The sequence below is a fragment of the Electrophorus electricus genome, chromosome 19, assembly GCF_013358815.1.
Source record: "Electrophorus electricus isolate fEleEle1 chromosome 19, fEleEle1.pri, whole genome shotgun sequence".
NCBI lineage: Eukaryota > Metazoa > Chordata > Actinopteri > Gymnotiformes > Gymnotidae > Electrophorus > Electrophorus electricus.
In genome coordinates, this window is record NC_049553.1 from 9654061 (window position 1) to 9677458 (window position 23398).

The 23398-nt window shown below is 40.1% G+C and overlaps 2 protein-coding genes across 3 annotated transcripts in view; one reads left to right on the plus strand and one right to left on the minus strand.

Annotated features, from left to right (window-relative positions):
* Nucleotides 1-7556: 7556 nt before the first annotated feature.
* LOC118240149 (up-regulator of cell proliferation-like) lies at nucleotides 7557-10582 on the plus strand. The gene is made up of 4 exons (XM_035520068.1): nucleotides 7557-7587; nucleotides 8959-9037; nucleotides 9170-9263; nucleotides 9570-10582. Exons 2-4 carry the CDS (start codon nucleotides 9017-9019, stop codon nucleotides 10532-10534), a joined length of 1080 nt encoding a protein of 359 aa, XP_035375961.1. The 5' UTR covers nucleotides 7557-7587; nucleotides 8959-9016; the 3' UTR covers nucleotides 10535-10582.
* A 9401-nt stretch (nucleotides 10583-19983) lies between these two features.
* Nucleotides 19984-23398, minus strand: part of nlgn2a (neuroligin 2a) — a 75018-nt gene continuing 71603 nt past the window's right edge. For both annotated transcript variants that reach the window (XM_027028446.2, XM_027028445.2), the window contains exon 8: nucleotides 19984-22812. In XM_027028446.2, the coding sequence (XP_026884247.1) occupies nucleotides 21981-22812 (832 nt within the window). In that variant the 3' untranslated portion in view covers nucleotides 19984-21980. The remainder of the gene's footprint in view (nucleotides 22813-23398) is intronic.

Consider the following 23398-nt stretch of genomic DNA (forward strand, 5'->3'; position numbering starts at 1 on the left):
TGTATAAACTTAAATTCTAGTTGGATTTAGGCATATCAGGTGATGTGTATTTGTGTAATCATGGCGGGTCAAGGTATGACGCTATATCAAGGTGTGCATAATTATAATTATTAGACAGCTGCTTTTCCTCAGGCAAAATAGGCCAAAAAAGAGATTCTTCTGACTCTGAAAAATCAATAATTGTAAAAAGTCTTTCAGAGTAATGCAGCACTCTTAAAATGAATAGGATATTGGGTGTGATCACAGAACCATCAAATGTTTTGTTGCAAGTAGTCAACAGGGTCGCAAGAAACGTGTTGAGAAAACCCCCCCCCCGCAAATTAACTGGCAAAGATTTGAGAACTATCAAACATGAAGCGACCAGGAACCCATTATCCTCCAGTGCTGTCATATTCCAGAACTGCAACCTACCTGGAGTGACCAGAATTACAAGGTGTTCAGACATGACCAAGGTATGGAGAGCTGAAACCGGACCACCACTAAACAAGATGCATAAGGTGAAACATCAAGACTGGGCCAAGGCTTTATGGACAGTTGAAATGAGAGTGACTCTTGACGGACCAGATGGATGGGCCCTTGGCTGGATTATTAACGGCCAGAGAGCTCCACTTCGACTCAGACACCAGCAAGGGGGAGGTGAGGTACTGCTATGGGCTGGTATTAATAAAGATGAGCTAGTTGGAGCTTTTGGGGCCAAAGATGGACTCAAAATCAACTCCCTTGTATAAGGGAGTTGCCAGTTTTTAGAAGACACTTTTAGAAGACACTGCCAGTTTTTAGAAGACACTTTCTTCAAGCAGTGGTACAGTGCTGCATCTTTCAAGAAGACCATGATTTTTATGCAGGACAATGCTCCATCGCATGCATGAAGTACTCCACTGCATGGCTAGCTAGTAAAGGCCTTAAAGATGAAAGAATAATGACATGGCCCCCTTCCACACCTGACCTAAACCCTATTGAGAACTTATGGGCCCTTCTTAAACAGGAGATTTACAGTGAAGGAAAACAATACAGCTCTTTGAATAGTGTCTGGGAGGCTGTGGTTGCTGCTGCACAAAAAGTTGATCATCAACAGATTAAGAAACTGACAGACACCATGAACTGAAGGCTTATGGCTGTTATTGAAAAGAAGGGTGGCTATATTGGTCACTGATGTTGTTGTTTTAAAGTTTAACTAGAATAGGTGCCGTACGTTTATTTTGAGCATGTAGAAGAAATTTAGCAGACCTCCCATAATGGTAATCCTCTATGCCAGTAAAAGATTGCACATTTTTTATAGATCTAATTGAAATAAAGATACATCCATGTTGTTTTGTGGACATATGAGTCACTTTTGGGCACACACTTTAACACAATATTTTATCGGAAACCTATTTTCCTAAAGGGTAGATATACTTTTATTCAGGACTGAACAAAATTCTGGAGTGTAAAGTCATGGCCAAAAGTTTTGAGACTGTCATAGTGAAGTACACTTATAAGCATTTAATAAGTTTTAAAAACTTTTTATTGACAAATACATCCAGTTTAAGCATAGACTTAATATTTACAGTGTTGACTTCTGCAATTTGACTTGGCATGCTGGATATCAGTTTCTGGGCAAAATCTTGACTGATGGCAACCCATTCTTGCTTAATCAGTGTTTGGAGTTGATCACAGTTTCTGTGTTTTTGTTTGTCCACCCTCTTTTTGAGGATTGACCACAGGTTTTCAATGGGATTGAGATCTGGGGAGTTTCCTGGCCATGGACCCAAAATGTCAATGTTTTGTTCACCGAGCCACTTGATTATCACTTTTGCCTTGCGACATGATGCTCCATCATGCTGGAAAAATGATGGTTCATCACCAAATTGCTCCTGGATCATTGGGAGAAGTTGCTCTTGGAAGATGTTTTGATAACATTCCTTATTCATGGCAGTGTTCTTAGGCAGAAAGTTTGAGCACACCCACTCCCTTGGATGAGAAGCAACACCACACATAAATGGTCTCAGGATGCCTCACTTCTGGCATAACGCATGACTCATGGTAGGCTCACCTTTTCTTCTCTGGACAGCCATTTGTCCACATGTCCCAAACAGTCTGAAGGGGGCTTCATCAGAGAAAAATAACTTTACCCCAGTCCTCTACAGTCTAATCCCTATACATCCTGCAGAATGTCAGTTCTTGATGTTTTTCTTGGAGAGAAGCAGCTTCTTTGCTGCCCTTCTTGACACCAAGCCATCCTCCAAAAGCCTTCACCTCACACTTCGCGTAGACGCAGTCATATCTGCCTTCTGCCATTCCCGAGCAAGCTCTGCACTGATGGTGAACTGATCCCATAGCTGCATCCTCTTTAGGAGATGTTCTTGGTACCTGCTTGACTTTCTTTGGAGCCCTGCAGCCTTCTTCACTGCAATCAAACCTCTCTCCTTGAACTTCTTGATCAAGTCAATAAATGGTTGATTTAGGTGCTATCTTACAAGCAACAATGTCCTTGCCTGTGAAGCTCTTTTGATATAATGCAATGATGACTGAACGTGTTTCCCTGGAGGTAACTATGGTTAACAGAAGAAAACTTCAATCACCACAACCCTTTTAAAGCAACCAGTCTGCTCTTCTAATCAGCATGACAGAGTGATATCAGTTGCCTTGTCCTTGTTAAAACACTTTCTCTTGAGCTAACAGGAAGATCACTGAAATGATGTTAGCAGGCAATTTTGTTTCAGGGCTGAAATGCAATGGCTGGAATGCAATAATTTTTGTGATTTGGTTAATTTTTCTGGCAAGGAATGATTTTGCAATTAATTACAATTCATCTGATCACTCTTCACAATCTAGAGTTAATGCAAATTGCCACTATAAAAACTGAAGCAACAAACTGTGAAAACCAAAATTTATGCTAGTCTCAGAACTTTTGGCCACGACTGTCACATTGAAGGAGGAGCACCTGGGATCACCTAGCAATGGTGTATAATTGGATGATACCATAAAACAAGGAACAGGGTGATTCCTAAAGCTAAGTTGAACTAATAAGAACCACATACATATAAAATAAGAGACTGTATATAAATTAATGTGTACCCTAGAGATTAATACATGCATGTTTATAAACTGTATATTTACATTTACATTCATAATCAACAAGAACATTTTGCCAAAAAATGGCCCTGTTCCGTCAATGTGAATTTGCAACCATGACTCGCAAGCCATTCCCATGGGTGTAGTGGTACATTTTGTGGGAGCTTTCTTGACATACAACATACATGCTGTAAGGTCTCTCTGTGTCTCTTGCCTTGTTCATGCCTGGCCACCATGAGAAAGACTGAGCAAGGCCTTTCATATTAGACATGCCAGGATGTGACTGATGCAGCCTTTTAAATAGAACTGACCACACCTGAGGAAGGATAATAACCCGTGCACCCCAAAGGATGCTCCCATCCTGAGTTCTCAGTGTCTGTCACTGAGGGTAGTATGGCAGAAGTTGAGGGAGTTTGATCTCAGGTCATCCTTGCAAGATGCACTCATGCAAAATGAAAAATAAAAAAATTATAATAATCATTAGGAAGTAAGGAATACTGGTTTCTGAACTGGTGTTTTGTCCCTGATTGCTCACTGATTTTTGATGCTATTCTATGTGTTTTGTGGTTTTAGATCATTGTACCCTACCTTGCTCCGTTTGCCCGTGTCAACACTGGTTGATTCACTTTTGGTTGATTTACGTCAATAGTAGCAAATGCTGGTTTTCTTCTTTTCCCCAATACTACTTTTATTTACTAAATGTATAATGTTTTCATGAAGTTTGAAAGATGATATCCAAGTTTGCATGTAGACTGAACCACTTTCTTTTTGCGTGGATCCAGCGAGGTATGTCACTAAAGGGAAACCCATAATTTCAATGAAAAGTTATCCTACTTTAGAAGAGGGATTTTCATCTTGTCCAGTTGCAATGTTGTCTGTCACGACACGCTCCCCCCCACGAGTCACGTGGTTCGGCCTGCCACGTGCAGGGGGGTTCACCATCATTTGTAGCCACGCCCTCCATGATTGCACGCACCTGCATGGGGTTACTGTTGCGTGTCTATTTAAACCTCTGCTAGTGTGTGCATCGTGTTGGTCATTGTTTGCTGAAGTCTGTTAAAATGTTTGTGTAGACTGTGCCCAGTTAAATGTATAGTCATGTCTGTCATTAATGTGTGTGAGTGCCACCGTTATAGTATGTGTTCTATGTTAATAAATGTACGTCACTGTTAAGGGAGTCTGTGTGTCCTGCTCCATGCCCATCTGCACTCGGGCCAGCAGCAACGTGACATTGTCTGTTTTATATTTTACTCATTGAATGCACAATTAATTCTAATTCTGATTGTTTCCACTGTATCTGCTGCTATCTCATGTCAAATGCAGTACAATGTTCTGGAGAAACATCTGCAGTGAGAAGGAATGGCAATAAAGTTGGCTTTAAATTTGTTTTTTTCATTTTTTTATCATGCTGTTATGCTGCTTGATCCAACCTCCTTTGAGTTTGACATCACAGACAAACACCTGACATTCTACTGTAGTTTTAGAGCAGGCACCTTGACATTCTGCTGTAGTGCAAGATCACATACCCCCTGACATTCTGCTGTAGTTTTATATCACAGACACCCTTACATTCTGCTCTAATGTTAGATCAGAAGGCCTGACATTTAGCTGTAGTTTGAGATCAAAGACTGACACACTGATATTCTGCTGTAGTTTAAGATCACACACATTCTGACATTCTGCTGTAGTTTGAAATCACAGATACCTTGAGATTCAACTCTCTGCCTCTTACACAATCACCCCAATGAGCTCTGCCAGTGGCTCTATCTATTCATCATAAACCCCACATGAATTTGTTCAGAAAAAGGAAAACTTGCCTTACTGCAAAAATAAAAAGGCATGCTTATCAAACGCTAGGCATGCAGTCATACTTTTCCAGTAAGGCAGGTTTTTGCAGGTTTTACAACAGCAGACCAAACTCTACTTACCAGTCGTGAAGTATTGCTTCTATGTGGCGTACTGAGCGTTTCCTCATTCTGTGTGCTTTCCCAGTTATTGACTCCAGCTTGCCTTCTAGACCTCATCTCCTGCCTGACCCTGGGACACCTCCTGAACACTACCCCGTGCATCAACCTCGGACCGACCCAACCATGCTTACCCATCCTACTGCACGTATTAGTTTGACTGCTAAAATAAAACCTTTGCAACTGGATCTTCTTCTACGTGTGTGCATTCATTACACATATATATATATATTGTGTTTTAACATGCTTCACCATTAGCACATGCAGATAACAATGAGTTCTCCCTTACCCACTACCAACATACACAGAAAAATGATAACATGGAAATGTTATTAGATTCATCAACATCAGATGTAGGTGATAGTAAATAGGACTGACATACAAACATTGACTTAAATTGGTCTTTGAACTTTGTAGGAGGAAGCTGCATAGTCTGGAAAAGTAATTTACTACCAAATAAAAGCTGTTTTTTAGAGGAAACAGTTCTGCCCTGAGTTTTGACCTGGTTCTCTCTGGTATTTTAGTTGGCATCGGTAGTTTGTTCTCACTTTGATGCAGGTGTGTTATTGACTTTATAGTCCAATTGCAGTGTTGTCTGATTTGAGATCGCAGACACCCCAACATTCTGCTGTAATTTCAGATCAAAAACCCTGACATTCAGCTGTAGTTTAAGATCACGGATATTTTGATATTCTGCTGCAGTGCAAGATCATAGACACCCTGACATTTTGTTGTAGTTGACTTTGTACTGTTATTTTTAGACTGTTATTACACCAAAAAACTTAATTCATGACAATAGACTTCACCATTTATGGATACATAGGAAAGAACCAGCACAAGGTGATGAAACTACTCAACCTTGAGACATAGACACAGCAGTGTCTGAATAGGGTAGGCTGGTAATCTGGTGCTTCTGTCCAGAGAAGGGAATACCAGTTCTTCTTCTTTGATGTCAAACGCAGAAAGGAATCAGCTTTCAACCTTGCAACATCACTCCTAACAAACATCTACACCTCCCTCTAAAATTGCATATTGTCTCCCTGGTTATTACTTTAGTCAATTTTTCATAGTTGAAGTCACCACAACAATCCACAACAGAATGTACCTAATTTTCTTAAGATTGTATGTATTCACCAGTCAACTGTTCCACTGATGGTACTTCTGCATTTACTACATTTCTGCTGAGCTGTCTTAAGTTGTCAGACTTAGTATAATCACTACTGATTCTAGCTATACCTGTTTATTGGTAAACTATATATATATATATATATATATATATATATATATATATATATATATATATATATATATATATATATTTTTTTATTTTCCAATTTTCCAAGTATTCAAATATTATATATATATATATTATTATATATATATTATATATAATTTTATATATATAAATATTATTATATATTTATATATATAAATATTATTTATATATATAAATATTATATAGCAATATTTATATATATAAATATTATTATATATACAAATATTATATATAATTTTTTAAATTAAAACTCAAAAGAGGTTGGCCAACCTCTTTTGAGTTTGAGATCAGATTACAGACATTCTGCTGTAGTTTTAGATCAGACACCTTGACATTCTGCTATAGTGCAAGATCTCACAAATCCGTACAAGACCAAACGAACACCCCAACATCCCACTGCAATTTTGAGATCAGAGACCCTAACATTTTGCTGTAGTTTTATATCAGATACCCTGACATTCAGATGTAATTTGAGATCACAGACTGACACAATGATATTCTGCCGTAGTTTGAGATCACAGACAATCTGACATTTTGATGTAGTTTGAGATCACAGATACTTTGATATTCTGCTGCAAGATCAGACCCCCTGACATTTTGCTGTAGTATGAGTTCACAGACAACCTGACATTCTGTTGTAGTGTGAGCTCAGACAACCTGACATTCTGTGTGGATCCTTTTTGTGTGGATCCAGCAAGGTATGTCACTAAAGGGAAACCCATAATTTCAGTTTGAAGGTAGCCTACTTCAGAAGAGGGATTTTCAAATGGGTCTTCAACATTCTCTTACCCATTCAAGTCTAGGTTCCCATGATGATCTTTAGTTTAAATCATAGGTAGAGTTTTGGGGGTCACATGCACCCTACTCCCCACACCCAATATTTCCTGCTCATAACAACGTGATGAGTTAATTTGGATGGTGTGAGCAGTGTCCCGCCCCAGAGTTTAAACGAAACCTACGGCGTAAATAAGATTCCCATGAATTAGACATTTGATTTCATCATTTCCTGTAGACAGACTATACCATTTTCAAGACTTACTACTTTGACTACTGTCTGTTTTTATTTAGAATTGAAAACACGTGCATAGCCTATAAACATGAAACACATCTCAACAACAGTACCTTAACTATGGAAATGTGTACATAACAGTTAATATTGCAACATTTGTAATTAGATTGGTTGTTTAGTTTCTCCCGATCTGGTGGGGGTGGGGGGCTACTAAATTCAAGAACGAATTTAAGACGCACAGCTGTTCGTTGATAAAACACTTAAGCTTTTCATCCCGGGGAACAGTAAGTAGCTGGATCATTCTAAAATATAATTCTATTTAGGTTATTTTATGTGCTATTTGATACATATACTTTTATCAACGTAGTTTCGAGCAAATCATTTTGAAATTAGCCTATTTTTAAATGATTCATTCTTACTTAATAGCCTACATGTGTCCCTATTTATTTGCAACTAAATAGGATCGATAAAAATGAATGCGAACAAATAACGAATGTAAATGTTAATAGCAAATCCAACCAACATGGCGAAGCGTAGACATTTCCAGATTTTGTAGGATATCATAGTGCTTATTTATGCTTTTTAACAAACTCTAGCACTTATTGTTTATAGCACTTATCATTGTTTAAGATAGACATGATATATTTTGTACTTCTAGGTATCAGCATTCGTCCCTGTATTTCTACAGTATTCTAGTTCATTGGTATGTTTAATTCTAACCTCCTGTACTGTACTAGGATGTATTCTATGAGTAAATGACAAAGCACTTTTGTAAGCCGCTCTGGATAAGAGCGTCTGCTAAATGCCGTAAATGTATCATGGACCAACTCGATGAAAATTTTACATCCTTTTCACAGCTCAGCTCTTAAAAGTCTAACATGAATCCCTGAACCCAAAATAAGACATGGTTGTCGTCCAAGTGCCCTCAGTCGAACTCGTCAGCTATCAGAAACCACTCAGATCCTCTGCCATCATAGGAATAATTAGTCAGCTATACGTATACTAGGCTATTAGAATATTCTATTTCTGTATTAATACGATACCTCGCAAGCATTACGCTCATATCAGTTAATCATTGTAACCCTTTACACCAGGCGTGTTACCAGTTTTCGGCGAGCTAAAGAAAAACATGCTTTGTATTGGGTCTATTTTTGCACAAACCAGCAGCTCATACCTAGAAATAACACGAAATGAAGTATTCTAGTTTTACTCCGCAGCATCAAATACAAACCTAGATCAGAAGGCCTGAGCTTCTTATTTTTAGCACTATTCACATAATGAGCATTAAGTATGCCATACAACCAGCAAATATCAGTTCACAATAATGAGGCTAAGTTAACTGCAGTTAAGGGCTCAAGATACAGTTTAAATACAAGAACTTAACAAGACTAGAAATGAGGGACATGGAATAGAACTAAAATACACAAGACAGGGAACCACGGTGGCTGGGAGGGGCTAATCATGACACACACACACACACACACACACACACACACACACACACACACACACATATATATATATATATATATATATATATATATATATATATATATATATATATATATATATATATATAATTCATACCAAATCATAGAACAAAAAATGGTTGTTTTATGTCTAATTTGTGTAATTTCTTTGTCTGATTTGTATAGTTTCCTTTGTCAAAAGATAACTGGATTATAGTCAACTTTATAACTTATTTCTTTCAAAATGGACTCTTCTTATGATGAGGTAAGCACTGAACATTAACTATTTCTATTTAAGACATTTTAAGCAAGAGCTTAAATTTGTAGTGTTTTCATGCCAGATGGTTGGACACTTATCTATGCATGCCATTCACACCCTTACTTTAACTCTTTTCAGTCCAAAGCATTGGAAGACGTGGTAAGACATGTGGATCCTTCATACACAGGGCCTGCTGAATCAAACATGGGACCACAAAATGTCTCTTCAGGAGGTATCAGTTAGAACAGATATATCTATACAGAAGTTAATAAAATATTTAACATTAACACTTTGATATTGACTTTATTCTTTATTCTTATTCTTTTTAAATAGTTAGTGCATTTATTATTCATTATAACGGATCCAGACATTGTAACATTTTACTGTAATTACGTTACCAGTCCCACCTGAAAACATCAAAGCTGAGAGCATTGCTAGCTTATTAGTTACTTTTACTTATGATGCATTTGTTTCAAAAGACCATATGATTTGTTTCTATAAATGTTGTTGTTGTTGTTGTTGTTGTTGTTTTCAACAGAAACCAACCTTGAGAGCTTTCTTGATGACTTGGGGTTGAAACAATTCTACAGTAATAAACTTTCATTGAGTACTATTCTAGAGATAGACAAGAGGTCAGTGACAGATGACCCAGCCCAGTCCCTATCAGACTTACCATGGCTTTTTCTCAAGAAACTCATGATGGTAAATGTGACCACAAGAAGTGTCAAATTTGCTCCAACAACTGATCTGTCACCTGATGACAGACAAGACTCATCAAACTTGGACCTATACCGTCACCTGGACAACCTAATCGTAAACCAGGACTCTAGTCAAAAAGTGAATCCTTTAGATATTGTGACTGCTTTCTTCCATTGCTCAGATGGCTTTCTCCAACAGGAAATGGCTTTGAAAATGTCAATGTGTCAGTTCTCTGTGCCTCTGCTTCTTCCCCACTGTGACTCAGAGCAGAGCACACTCATGCTTTGGGCCTTGAGAGACATTGTGAAGAAGTTTAGACCACACTCCTTATCTGATCCCAGAGGGTTTGTGGAAGAAAGGATTATTGAAACTAACCTACCCTTAGTGTCCTTTGTAAGACTTGGCGATTGCAGCATTTCCAAATCTCAAGTTCTGAACAAGTTGCTGAGTAATCCACAGCAGTACCATGACACCTTCATACACCATGACATGGACTGTGGAGATGTACCAAGGAAAATTTCAAATGGCTTGGTGGAGCTTAGTTGGTATCTGCCATGTGGAAACAAAAACATTGACATCTTTCCTGAACCTGTGGCTGTTGCAAACTTAAGAGGAGACATTGTCAAATATGACGCTCAGTATTCATTCCTTTGTCAGACATCTACTGCAGTTTTTGTGTTCTTTGACAACTTGGATTCAAATCACAGCCTACTTACGAAACAGCATGTTAAAGGTCAGTTGTATTTTGTAGCTAATGCAAACACCAAATCCTTTAATATTGCTTCTCTGAAAAAAAACTGCTGAACAGTTGAAATTGAAACCAACAAACATCATCTTAAAATACAAACAAAATGATGCAGAGTTTGTTCAACAACTGCGGGTCATGATGAATAATGCTGTCAGCAACCCACCTGTGAATTCTCAACTGGAAGAAGTTGCACATGAGCTTGGAATTCTAGTTGATGAAGATATCAAGGAATGCCAGAAAGCTAAGGAAAATGCTGATGCAATCACAAGTAAAATCCAAGACACACTGAAGTTCAAAAAAACTCAATTGCCTTTGCAAGGTGAAATCTGGAAAAAGTTAGCAAAGTTAGAGAAAGAGGAGTGTAGACTTCGAAAAGCTGGTAATCAGAATATTGAGAACTATAAGAGTGAACTCCAGGAGGAGAAGAGAGCACTCAGGAAGAAGCAGAACAGCTATGAAATGTCTGAAGCCATGAGCTGCTTCATAACTGCTCTGTCCAGATCAAGGCTGGAGAGGGCCTACTTCTTAAAATGGATGCGAATAAATCTGGATAATCTGTCTCGCAAAAGCCTCTCTGGTCTCAGAGAGCAGTATAAGGAGAAATGCCAACATTCATTTGTAAATAAGGTGGAGATTGCACAACTTGACATACAAATCTCAAGTAGTGCTTTAGGAACTGAACACTTCTTAAGGGAAATGGGACAGCTTTATGAAGCTGCCGTATCTTTTCCAGGAAATTCACACTCACAACAACAAATGTTACATTTACCTAAACTGTGTGCCAAGCTGTTGTTAGATGGTTTCCCTCTTGAAATAGTTAACGGAGACGCTTCAAATATACCTCTAAGATGGGTGAGTGATGTACTGTTTCAGTTGAACACTTTGGTGCAGCCTAACAGGAAGATCTTGGTGATCACAGTCTTAGGAGTTCAGAGTACTGGGAAGTCCACTCTGCTAAACACAATGTTTGGGGTCCAGTTTGCAGTCAGCAGTGGACGATGTACGAGAGGAGCTTTTATGCTGTTAATCAAAATCACAGAAAATTTTAAACAAGAACTAAATTGTGATTATTTAATGATCATTGACACTGAAGGGCTGAAATCCCCAGAACTGGCGCAACTGGATGACAGCTATGAGCATGACAACGAGCTAGCCACGCTCGTTGTTGGACTGAGTGATGTCACAATCATCAATATTGCCATGGAGAATTCCACTGAGATGAAGGACATTCTGCAAATTGTGGTCCATGCCTTCCTCAGGATGAAGGAAGTGGGCAAGAAACCCAAGTGCCTGTTTGTACACCAGAATGTAGCAGATGTTTCAGCCCATGACAAGAACATGAAAGACCGCAAGCTTCTGTTGGAGCAACTGAATGAGATGACAGAGGCAGCAGCCAAAATGGAGAACAAGTATGCATACAAGAAGTTCACTGATGTGTTGGAGTATGATTCAGAGACTGGGAATTGGTACATACCTGGACTCTGGCATGGAAATCCTCCAATGGCACCAGTAAATGCTGGTTACTCAGAAGCTGTCTATGACTTCAAAAAGAATGTGATAGATGTTTTCAAAAACTGCAGATTGACACAAAGAAACAGCTTAACAGAATTTGTGGAGTGGGCAAAGAGCTTATGGAATGCTGTGAAATATGAAAATTTCATATTCAATTTCAGGAATAGTCTAGTAGCTGATGTATACATAAAGTTGTGCACAGATTTCAATAAATGGGAATCGTGCTTCAGAAAGTGCATGTACAACTGGTTAACAACTGCTGAAACAACAATGTCTAATTTTCAAATAATGAAATCTAAGCTTGAGAATTCAGACATGCAGGATTATCTCAGTAGACTGAAGTGAGAGGCCTGCTTGGAGCTTGACAAAGGTGAAAAGACCATTTTGGAAAATTTGACATGCTACTTTCAGCAAAAAGAGGGCCATGTCTACCTTGTTGAGAGATACAAAAAGGACTTTCAAAATAGTGCAAAATGTCTCAGAAGGGAACTTCAGAACTCTGTGCTAATGGAACTGAAAGCAGTATTTGATATCAAGAGAGGAATGGATGAGTTGGACAAAATCAAGAAAACTCACACAGAAATGATGGAACAAAAAGTGCTGAATCTGGTGGAGGAGTTCAAAAAGGACAAGTCTCCAAAGTCTGATGAGGAGCTTGAAAAGATATTTGAAGGAATTTGGCAGCAGACACTTAACGAGCAAAGCTTCGAAGGACTGCATAAAAAAGACATTTTTAGTCTCGTCTTTGGAGAATTGCGTGAAAATCTGAAGCAGAAGGGAAGCTCATTGCAAGAAGAAATGAACAAAGTTAAACTTGAACAGTGCGGGCATGTCCGCTTCAAAGTGAATGAAAAGGGGTTATTCAAAAAAGTTAAGAGCCTTTTTTACGCTGAAAATACAAGAAACATCCAAGAGATGGCAGACAATCTTATTATGGCATGCAGCCAGCTCGTAATGGAAAAGGTTAATAAGAAATGTGATTACCATGAGACTTATATCCAGGAGATACTGAACATGACTGATGAAAGATTAAAAACCAACAAGAATCTTGGGTTTACTCAGAACTTTGAGCTTGATTTAAAGCTACACATTTGTGGCTTTGCTGCAAGAAAATTCATGGAAATGCATGATTCGTACATAAAAGATAATGACCCTCGCAGATGTCTTGAACAGTTCAAACACAAATACTGCACTGATTTCAAAGACCTGTTCAATGATTGTGATCAGTGTCAGAGGAAAGCTGAAGCATTCACAAACCTCTGCTTGAGTCCTGCAGTGGAAGCCTACATCTCCAACTCCTTGGGGACAGACATTGTTGATGTGATGCTACAAGGACAGAATGCTCTTCAGTTCAGCACTCGAGCCTTTTTTCAGTACTCAGTCTTAAAACAGCTTCTCACTGAGAGCAATTTTGAAAATTATGTGAAATATATTTGCTCATATGAACGCTTTGTCAAGGAGTGGATACAGGATCAAATTACCAAACAGCTCTCAAAGGGAAGCAAAATGCTTGAGTTAGAGGAACATCACCTCAAAGGAATCACCAAGGAGATAATTCAGGCCATCACAATGGCACAAAATGACACAACTGAAAATGGAACGAAAGGATTCATCAGTAATATCTGTGTTAATCTTGGACAGAAGCTCATTATTCCCAAAGATGCACTGGAAACAGTCACAGTTTTCAGCAGGGCAAATACAGAATCATTTGTTCACTGGCTAAGAAAATCTGTGGAAGAAATGGAGGAATCACTAAAGGCAAAGTTGAAGCATGGAGACATTCAGAGCAAACTGAGAAAACTGAGAGTCAAACCGCAGAATGAGTTGTTCAGGCGTGTCTTTGGCTGTGGGGTACAGTGTCCATTCTGCAAGGCACCTTGTGAGGCAGGAGGGGAGGCACACAAAGATCACTGTGCCTCAATACATAGACCTGAAGGACTTGGATGTTGCAGGTTTGACAACTCTAAGAAATTAGTAACTAACATCTGTTCCACACTTGTGAACAGTGAAACACAGTTCAAGTGTACAGATACTGATGGCAAGTGGCACCCTTATAAGAAATACAGGGAAACATATCCAAACTGGCATATTTCTGCAGATTCCAGCATACAAGCTTCAAACTACTGGAAATATGTCATGGCAAAATTCAATGACCAGTTTGCTAAGGAGTACAATGCAAAACCTGCAGATATTCCCCAGGCATGGAGAAACATCACAAAGCAGCAGGCAGAGGACAGTTTGAAGGAGTCTTTTTTGGTCAAGTAAACACTCCTGGGGTTCTTTTATTATGAGCCTGCTACTGTATTTAATAATCTCAGAATAAATTAAAATGTGAGCATAAGAACTTGTTCAGCATATTTAAAACCTCATCATAAAAACTGACCTCTGAAAATATGTAAAGGGAAATTCATCATGCAGAACTTAATGTGCATAGACAGACCATGCTGTTGTTCAAAAATCAACAGCAAGATTGCAGATACACTGTAATGAACAACAGGCTGAAACCATAAAGAATGGAATCGAAAACACGATGCCTAAATCATGTAAATATCTTTCCCTAATTCGATTAGCAGTTTTGCTCCCTACAGCCACTTCAAATGTTTTTTCCTGAAACAAACTCTTAGTAAGTTTTATTATATTCCATTACAATAAACAGTAGTATATGAAACATAAATGCAGTTATGTGTGCTTCCACATATGATTCAGTTACAAAAATAGTGAACAGTGCGCTCTAATGTCTCCAGTGTAAAGTGGACATTCATTACATTCATCTAGATGAAAATTGTGTGCTTTGTCAACATTAAATCTGCCATTAGTTGTTTTACCAACACTTTCAATATTTCCTTATACTTTATTCTTACCATATAAGCCTTTATTTGAGCAATTGTGTAATCATTATTTTAAAGTAACATTTGTTTGCAAGTGTTTCCTTAGGTTGTTCAGAATGTAGGCTGCATAAGCTTAGCTCATGGCATGTTAATTACTCATTACAAAGTGCCTCTATAGCTGTTAGAACTCAGGATATGTAAGCTTAGCTCATTTGAGTTATTATCTATTATATTTATACGATTGATGATTTCATGATTCTTGTTTCCTTTTGGTCATTATTCTATTTTATGACCATGGTGGGGATTCAGTTCATAAGCTTTATTTCTCTGTGTACATTGCATTTCTTTGATTCCCAGAAGTTGATACCAGACAACATTAGACAAAACTCTGGTCCTTCTCTCCCGAATGGGAAAAGGGAATCAGTTTTCAAGCTTGTAGCATCACTTCTAATAAATATCTACATTTCCCTCTAAAAGCAAACATGTCTACCTGGTTATTACTTCAGTCTGTGTGTCATCATTGAAATCAACACAAACATCCAACAGAATGTACTTAATGTTCTTAAGATGTGTGGCGGGTAGGAGCGTTTGGTGTGCTGTGTCCCTTTAAGGTTTCCGCCTCCGCATGACTGGGAATCTAACGAGAGGTATTTAACTCGCGTTTGGTCTCATCTGTATGAGCGCAGCGTATGTCCTCTGTTTGGTTTGCGATGCCCAACATTTTAATGCCTGGATTTTAACTTTTCAAACTGGCTGAGGCTGTAGAATTGTTGCTGCGCTAGGGATTTAACCGCTGCTGTGTCTTAACGGAAGTGTATGTTCGATTTCGTTTATAACCGTTGGCTTGCGCTGCGTTTTAATGCTTCTACGTGCTTAAGAGTAATTACGTCTTTAATTTTATAAAGGACATTACCTTGGGGATGCAGGACATTTCAGTGCTGAAGTACGAGTCGCGGTATGTGGAAAGCGCATCCACCACCTGAGTTATAACGCGGTATTAGTTTTGAAGCGCTCCATTCATGTATTGTGGCTGCTTGTTTAGCTTCAGGTGATGGAAGACAGACCGACTGTAGCAGAGGATGTAACGTCCGGGTCGGCAGTGTTATGGGTTTAGGAGGAACTGTATCCTGTTTAATACATTTGTGGTGGTGTTTTACAGGATTGAGCCTGCGGTGCGTTAGAGCAAGCCACTGTTTTTCCTCTCTCCAGTTTTTTACTTCCTGTATGGATGGAATGACATTGCAGTTTTAATGGCTCCTAACGTGTTAGTTATCGGTAGCACTCTTGGCGTTTAAGTGTCGGCGGCGCTTGACAACAGTAGGTGGCAGTTATAGGGAACTGGGGATTAGTGTTAACCGTGGCGATACGGGCGGGTGAGCTGGGGACTACTGGCTGCAATTTAGTTTTGACTTTGATGTGTGCGTTATAGTGTGGGATTTAATTTTCCTGTACATACGCAAGTACGATACTGCAGGGTTTTCTCACATGCTTTTCTTTGAAGAGGTTTTAATAGGTTATATGTAAACTTTTTTTTTTTTTTTTTTTTTTTTGTTGTTGTAAGAGCATTGTATTGAGTTTTCTGTGTACATTGTGACATTTTATTTAAAGTAGAGAGAGCATATACATTTAAGGGAACAAGCATGTTCCAGTCCCAGAATATACTGTTCAGAGCTTAAGATGGTATACAGCTATCAGAACATAAATTAAAAATTCCTCTTGGACTCAAATTGCATTCTTTATTTCTTTTGTGTTCCATATGCATTTGAAGATGCATGCATATTTAATTTCTTTACCTTTATATTTTAATTTAAGCCAGTAACATTAGTTCTGCTGTCATCATTTGTCATCAGTGTCAGCTGCAAGTCCCATGGACCTTTTTAACTGGAGGATTGGTATCATCCTCGAATCAAGACCTGACTATCAACATGCCCACCTGTCATGCCTCCTCCAGCCCAAGCCATCTAGAACCAGGGTTGGTTACAAGAGAATCAACTGATACAGGATCATTACTCACCATTACAAACACGGGGCTCAGTTTGGAACCATCTAAGAAGAAATTAAGTGTTTTTACAATTCTGTGGAATTGGAAGGCTGAGTTCTCGAAGTGGATGATTTTATCTAAACACATGCATTCTGACAGTCAACAGATCAGAAACTGAATTCTGAATATAGCAATAATTTCCATACTTCCGCAAACGTGTCTGAGAATAGGGGCACAGACAGCTGGAGCCTGTGATAGGAATGTTGAAGTTGTTTCCACATATATATATATATATATATATATATATAAACAACTTCTGACACAACCTGTTTACTGCATGCATGTATGTAAATATGTGAAGAAAATGTAAGAACATACTCACAGAATCTTCAATGTCTGCAGCTGACATACAGAGATGGACTTCAGTCTCCCAACTCTGTACGAATAAGCTGCATAGTCCGGAAAAGTAATGTACTACCAAGTAAAGGCTGCTGTTTAGAGGAACGGGTCTGCCCCCAGTTTTGGCCTGGCTCTCTGGGGTATTTTCGTTGGCATCAGTGGTTTGTTCACACTTTTATGGTCCAATTGCACCGTTGTGTTTTTATCTTTACTCGTTATTTGCACAGTGCTGCTGCTGTCTCATGTCAGATGTAGCACTGTGGCCTGGAGAAACATCTGTGCTGAGAAGGAATGACAACAATGACGTTTTGTCATGTTGTGCTACATGATCCAACTTCTTTTGAATTTGAGATCACATACACACACCCTGCCATTATGCGGTAGTTTGAGATCACATACAGACACCCTGCTATTATGCGGTAGTTTGAGATCACATACACACACCCTGCCATTATGCGGTAGTTTGAGATCACATACACACACCCTGCCATTATGCGGTAGTTTGAGATCACATACACACACCCTGCCATTATGCGGTAGTTTGAGATCACATACATACACCCTGCCATTATGCGGTAGTTTGAGATTACAGACACACACCGTGTCATTCTGCTGAGATTACAGACAGTAAGGAAACAAATATTGGACTATGAATGTATTTAATGTTCCCCAGATCAGTCACAGCATACAGTGTGTAATTATTTCTAAATTAAACAGAAATATCTCCTTAATTATATATATTTTTCTTTTTCTTTTTTTCATAATCATCTATTTTTAAAACCATTATTAACATGTTTTCTTTATCTCAAGTCTTGGGTTTCTGATTCCCAAAGAAAAATCCAAAACAAGACAACAGGCACAAGTCTGCCACTCAGCAAATCTGATCACGTGAAGCAATTTTCCACCTAAAGCACTTTAAGAATGTGCTTCTTTTATTGTTCGACAGTCAAATCATGAATCCTCCCATTTAGTAAAAACATAAAGTACTCTATCCTGCAAAATGGCAGTTATAATATGATGAAATCTTGGGGTGTAGAATAAGTCTCCAAATGAGTCTCGGATGATCAAAATCCTTAGTTAACCAGGTTTATACTCAAATACATTCTCTTTCCTAAATCACACAGGTCATCCAGCAACAGTTCCCATGATGTCTTTAGTTCAGGTTAAATGCTACAGTGAGATATCCAAGCAAGATGGGCCTTTATACTAACCACTGTTACACAAACAGTGGCTCATCCTCCAGACATACAACAACTTGAATTCTTTATAACAAAGTAAGAGGTTGGATGAGAGGCCGGACTAAATATGCTGATTAATAATACGCTAGAAAAGTGCAAGTATAAATATTTTAGTGTTTAGTGTTTGGGAAAAAGAGCACCAAACTATATCACAGAATCATGGCATTACTACTCCTTAATGCCCTAAACTGAATGAAGACACAGAAAACAAGATTTGAAAGCTGAAATTTGTTGGTGGCTGAATTTACTTCTTGCACCTGTTGTCTTGCTCACAAACGCAAGTATTTCATTCACTCAGAAAACAAACAAACAAACAAGAAACTGAATATTTACAAATATTTTGTTGGTTTCATCTTACACTTAAAAATGTACAGTTAAATCCTCTTTACTGTATATTACCTTTGCTTACCATAAGCCTTCTGAGAACTTGGTCTTTTGTCAAGGGGAAACATCTCTACTGTAAGTGTGTCTCCCTCTAGTGGTCAAGCATACCAAATCAGAAAAAAGAATTCAAATATTGTCTTTGTATGCACCTCTTCCCCATTCCTGGTATGCTTCTCAGACAGGTTTCCTACCACAAACGGTCATCACTGGGGCAGGCTGGCCCAATCACATAAACTCTGAATCATTATTTATAAAGTCCTCTTTTTGTTGTGGTGATATTGTGTGCCTCCAAGTTTTAATCCACCACCAGAGATTCCGTGGTCCAGCATACAGGTTGTCCAGTACACTTGTTGGGCAATTAGCCTTCCATTTGTTTCGGTGCTCTATGTTGCAGCTGCCTTTAGGGTGTGCACGCAGGCTTGTCAGGCTCCAGGAGCAATCCAGCAGTTCTTCCACACATGGACATGCACACAGGACACCGCCACAACACCCTGGCACTCTCACAGAACTCAGGACAGGACAGCAACATGAACATAAACGGATGGGACAAGGCAATGAAGGGATATAGTGGATGTTTATAAAATATTGTCCCACACCTTTGTGTGTGTGTGTGTATACTGTGCCTGTCTCTCTTGGCCACCTGCCCTCAGCAGGCACCAAAGTGATAGCAGCATGCTGACCATGCTTCTCTCCTGAATTGAACTGATGGCCAATTCAATCCAAGACTTTCAGTCCTTTGATGTCTGCCTTGATTGCACAGACATGTTGGAGCAGCCACCTGTTGAAGTTTGATGACCCATCTGTAATGTGTTTAGTTCACTGGGCCCTCTGCTCTGCCTCTTTTAACCATACAGAAGGAGTGTGTGGTCTTAGACCAAACCACTGTGGGTTTGATGTTTTAACCATAGTGATAGTATGTGTGTGTGTGTGTGTGGGGGGGGGTTATGCCACAACACTATGGGTTTGATGCTTTGACCATAGTGATGGTGTGTGTGGGGTTATGCCACAACACTATGGGTTTGATGCTTTGACCATAGTGATGGTGTGTGTGGGGTTATGCCACAACACTATGGGTTTGATGCTTTGACCATAGTGATGGTGTGTGTGGGGTTATGCCACAACACTATGGGTTTGATGGTTTGACCATAGTGATGGTGTGTGTGGGGTTATGCCACAACACTATGGGTTTGATGGTTTGACCATAGTGATGGTGTGTGTGGGGTTATGCCACAACACTATGGGTTTGATGCTTTGACCATAGTGATGGTGTGTGTGGGGTTATGCCACAACACTATGGGTTTGATGTTTTAGGAACTGCTTCACTGAAAGTTGCTCTGAAAGGCAGAAAAAGAAGATTTGCTACATTCTCTGCTCTAAGATTCCCACCATGCTGTGTGGAGTCGAATCCTGAGAGGAAGTGAGGAAAGAGGGAAAATCTAGCGGGAGTCTTCAAAACAAAACAAAAGCAAAGACAAAAGGCATTTGATGTGGTCAACTTCAGAAGTCTGATACTTATTTCACCATTTTTCTGACATTTTCTTCCCATTCTTTCTGTCTAATTTTCTTTCAGTTAGCAGTGTTCTCGTACTGAGGCACTGATGGCATGCAGTTCACACACACACACACACACACACACACACACACACACACACACACACACACAAGCTAACTGCCACAAACATGAATGAGCATGCTCAGGAAATAAATGTGCAAACAGCAGGAGAAAGTGAAAATGAAGAAAAGCTTGTTGCGACACAGGTGAGTACACTATAGAAACTATTTGACCGAGCCCAATTGCACGAGCTGAGGGATCAGTAGGCTACATCTGTTTAGCACATGAGACAGCTGGCCAGGCTGCTGCTGACGCCCTCAGCGTGAGGTGACCACAAGCATGTCACACTGGTAATCCACTAGTACACTCAACACACAGTACTGCCAAGGTCATGGGCCGACAACTCTGAAACAGTAGCACCAATAATTCTGCACTGACATGAAAGAATGAAAGGACCTTGCCAGAGCAATAAATGAACATATTCAGAAAGAAAATTACATCCCACCTAAAAAAGAGAAGAAGTGGCTGGAGTTTTTCTAGCTTTTCTAACGGTCTATTTTGTTCACCCAGCGATGATGTCTAAAGGGCATGGTTGCACCTGTAGATAAACACAGTTGACCCTTGACACCATTTTGAACTGTAATCGGGAAAATAAAAAACCCACAAACATTTAAGCTTCATATACATTATATATGTGCTGTGAGTCTACCGCTGAGTGCCTCCTTGTTTGAAAAATGTTTCATGCATAGATCCCACCGAGCAAACCTCCAATATATATCATTCTCTGTATACACAGGCTATAAATAACAAAAAATGAATAAAAAGAACAAAAGAACTAATGGAGAGTGAGCCGGCTGGCTCTTTTAACATCCTACAGTTCCAGGGCGCAGTGGTCTAACACCGTCTATCTTGTTGCAGGGCTACAACTCAGTACTTGGCACCATGATTGCTGGTAGACGGAACATGTCCATGGAGTGTCACGTGTCATCTGCTTACTGCACATATGTTTTGTATAAAAATGACTCCACTGTGCGTTACACAAGGTCACAGAGCATTTTCAGACAGTGCTCAGAGGATTGGCTCAAGACGATTGGACAATGAAACTGCTATAATGGAACAATGGAGAGAGTTAAGGAGAGATAAGATATCAGTGATCTGATGAGAACAGAGATGAGGCCACAATAACTGCAGTCTTTCATTCTAGACAGAATGGAGTAAAGAAATCTAGAAAAATTCCTCTATCATCCTCTCTCTTTCTCTCTCTCCATGTGCCATAACAGTGTCACTTGCTCCCCAGTGAACCACTCTGTTCCACTTAGGAGACTGTGGGAAAAGGCTCCCAAAGCAACAATTTATGGACATTATCTCACTGTCAGTCCGAGCCCTTGGGCTCGCAGCATAGTCTGAAAAAAACTTCCAAGGTGCCTTCCACGTTTCTGTCTAATTCAACCTGTTCATTTGAGTCTATGAGAGAACCACCAGGAGGCACTGTTGCACCTTTTCAACAGAAAGTGTAAGTACTGTAAGAGAGAGGAGTTCAAAAGGGGGGCACAGGGAGATTAAAAGAGGCTGTGTGTAGGAGCGCATCCTCCCCACTAGAGGGCAGTACTATACGCGGGTGGTGGAGTGCTGGTGGGGCAGGGTGTTGTTGTGGCCAGTGGTGGTAGGGAACGTGTTGAAGGCATGGAGGGGCTGCATGCCAGTGATGGTACTGGGGATCATGGTGATGGTGTTGGGCGTCATCAGCGGGACGTCGTCGGGTGCTCGGCGCAGCGCCAGCGTGTAGTCCGGCGGGCAGGCAGGCCGCAGGATGTCGTGCGGCCGTAGCGGCTCCATGTCGTGGTGCACGTCGTGTTCAGAGTGCTTCATCTGCAGCGACATGATCTCCTCCTCCTGGCTGTGGGCCAAGTCGTTGGCAGGCACGCCGCGCTGCGGGGATAGCCGGTGCCGCCGCATCTCATGCCGCTTGTCGCGCTTGTAGTAGAGCGCGGCGAAGGCCAGGATGTTGAGGAAGAGGAGCGAGGCGCCCACTGCCACCGTCACGCTCAGCTCCGTCGAGTAGTCACGCGTGTCACTCGGGAAGGGCGAGAAGCGAGGACGCTCCGAGCCTTCGGGATCTAGGTCTGGGGGGAAGGTGGGGTAGGGTAGGCGGGTGGTGCGGGGCCCCGGGCCCTTCCAGTGCGGGGGTCGCGTGGTTCCTGGTGGCAGGCGCGTTGTCGTGGAGCTCAGCAGCTCCTCATGGAGGTTGTGGAGGTGGGGGACCAGCTCCAGCCAGAAGGCCACCTTGTTGGCACGGTAGTTGTCCCGGATGCGGGGCTTCAGGCCGATGTGCAGGTACTGCTTGTCCTTGGAGTTGAACTTGGTCCAGATAACCTCCTCGAAGCGGTTGGGCTTGGTGTGGATGAACTTAGTGTCTTGGGGAACTGGCAAGTTAGGATCCCTGAAGAAGACAAAAAGGGTTGTCATGCAAATTCCACAAAAGATGCTGGTAACAGGCACTTCCCTTTGAATTGCTGGTTTATTCTGAATGCGAATTTCAGGCTTATTATGTCAAAAGTGCACCTACTGTATAATGCTGCATCACCATATTACTACTACTATCACTACTACTAATATTATTATTATTATTATTATTATTATTATTATTATCTGAAGAAATGTAAACAACCATGTCAGTTTTAACAAGGTGAGAAAGCTGTTGGCTGTTTATTTGTGAAAACGGGGTCAGTAAAATATTTCAGTAATTAAAAGAGACAGTAACACTATTTTGTTTATCTGAATAATGTTATAATGGTAATGCAAATTAAAAGTAAATAAAAATATTTGTTTTTCTGAGGTTAACTGTTCCATGACGCTTGGTGATATATCTAGTATTTACACATGATCTACCAAGTTTTTATATAATGAGCATTTTGGACTCGCCTCCCGCGAGGCACGTGGTTTGGCCAGCCACATGCAGTAGGAGGACTTTCGTTTGTAACCACACCTGCGCGCACCTGCACCTCGTTTCGTCTGTGTGTTTTTAA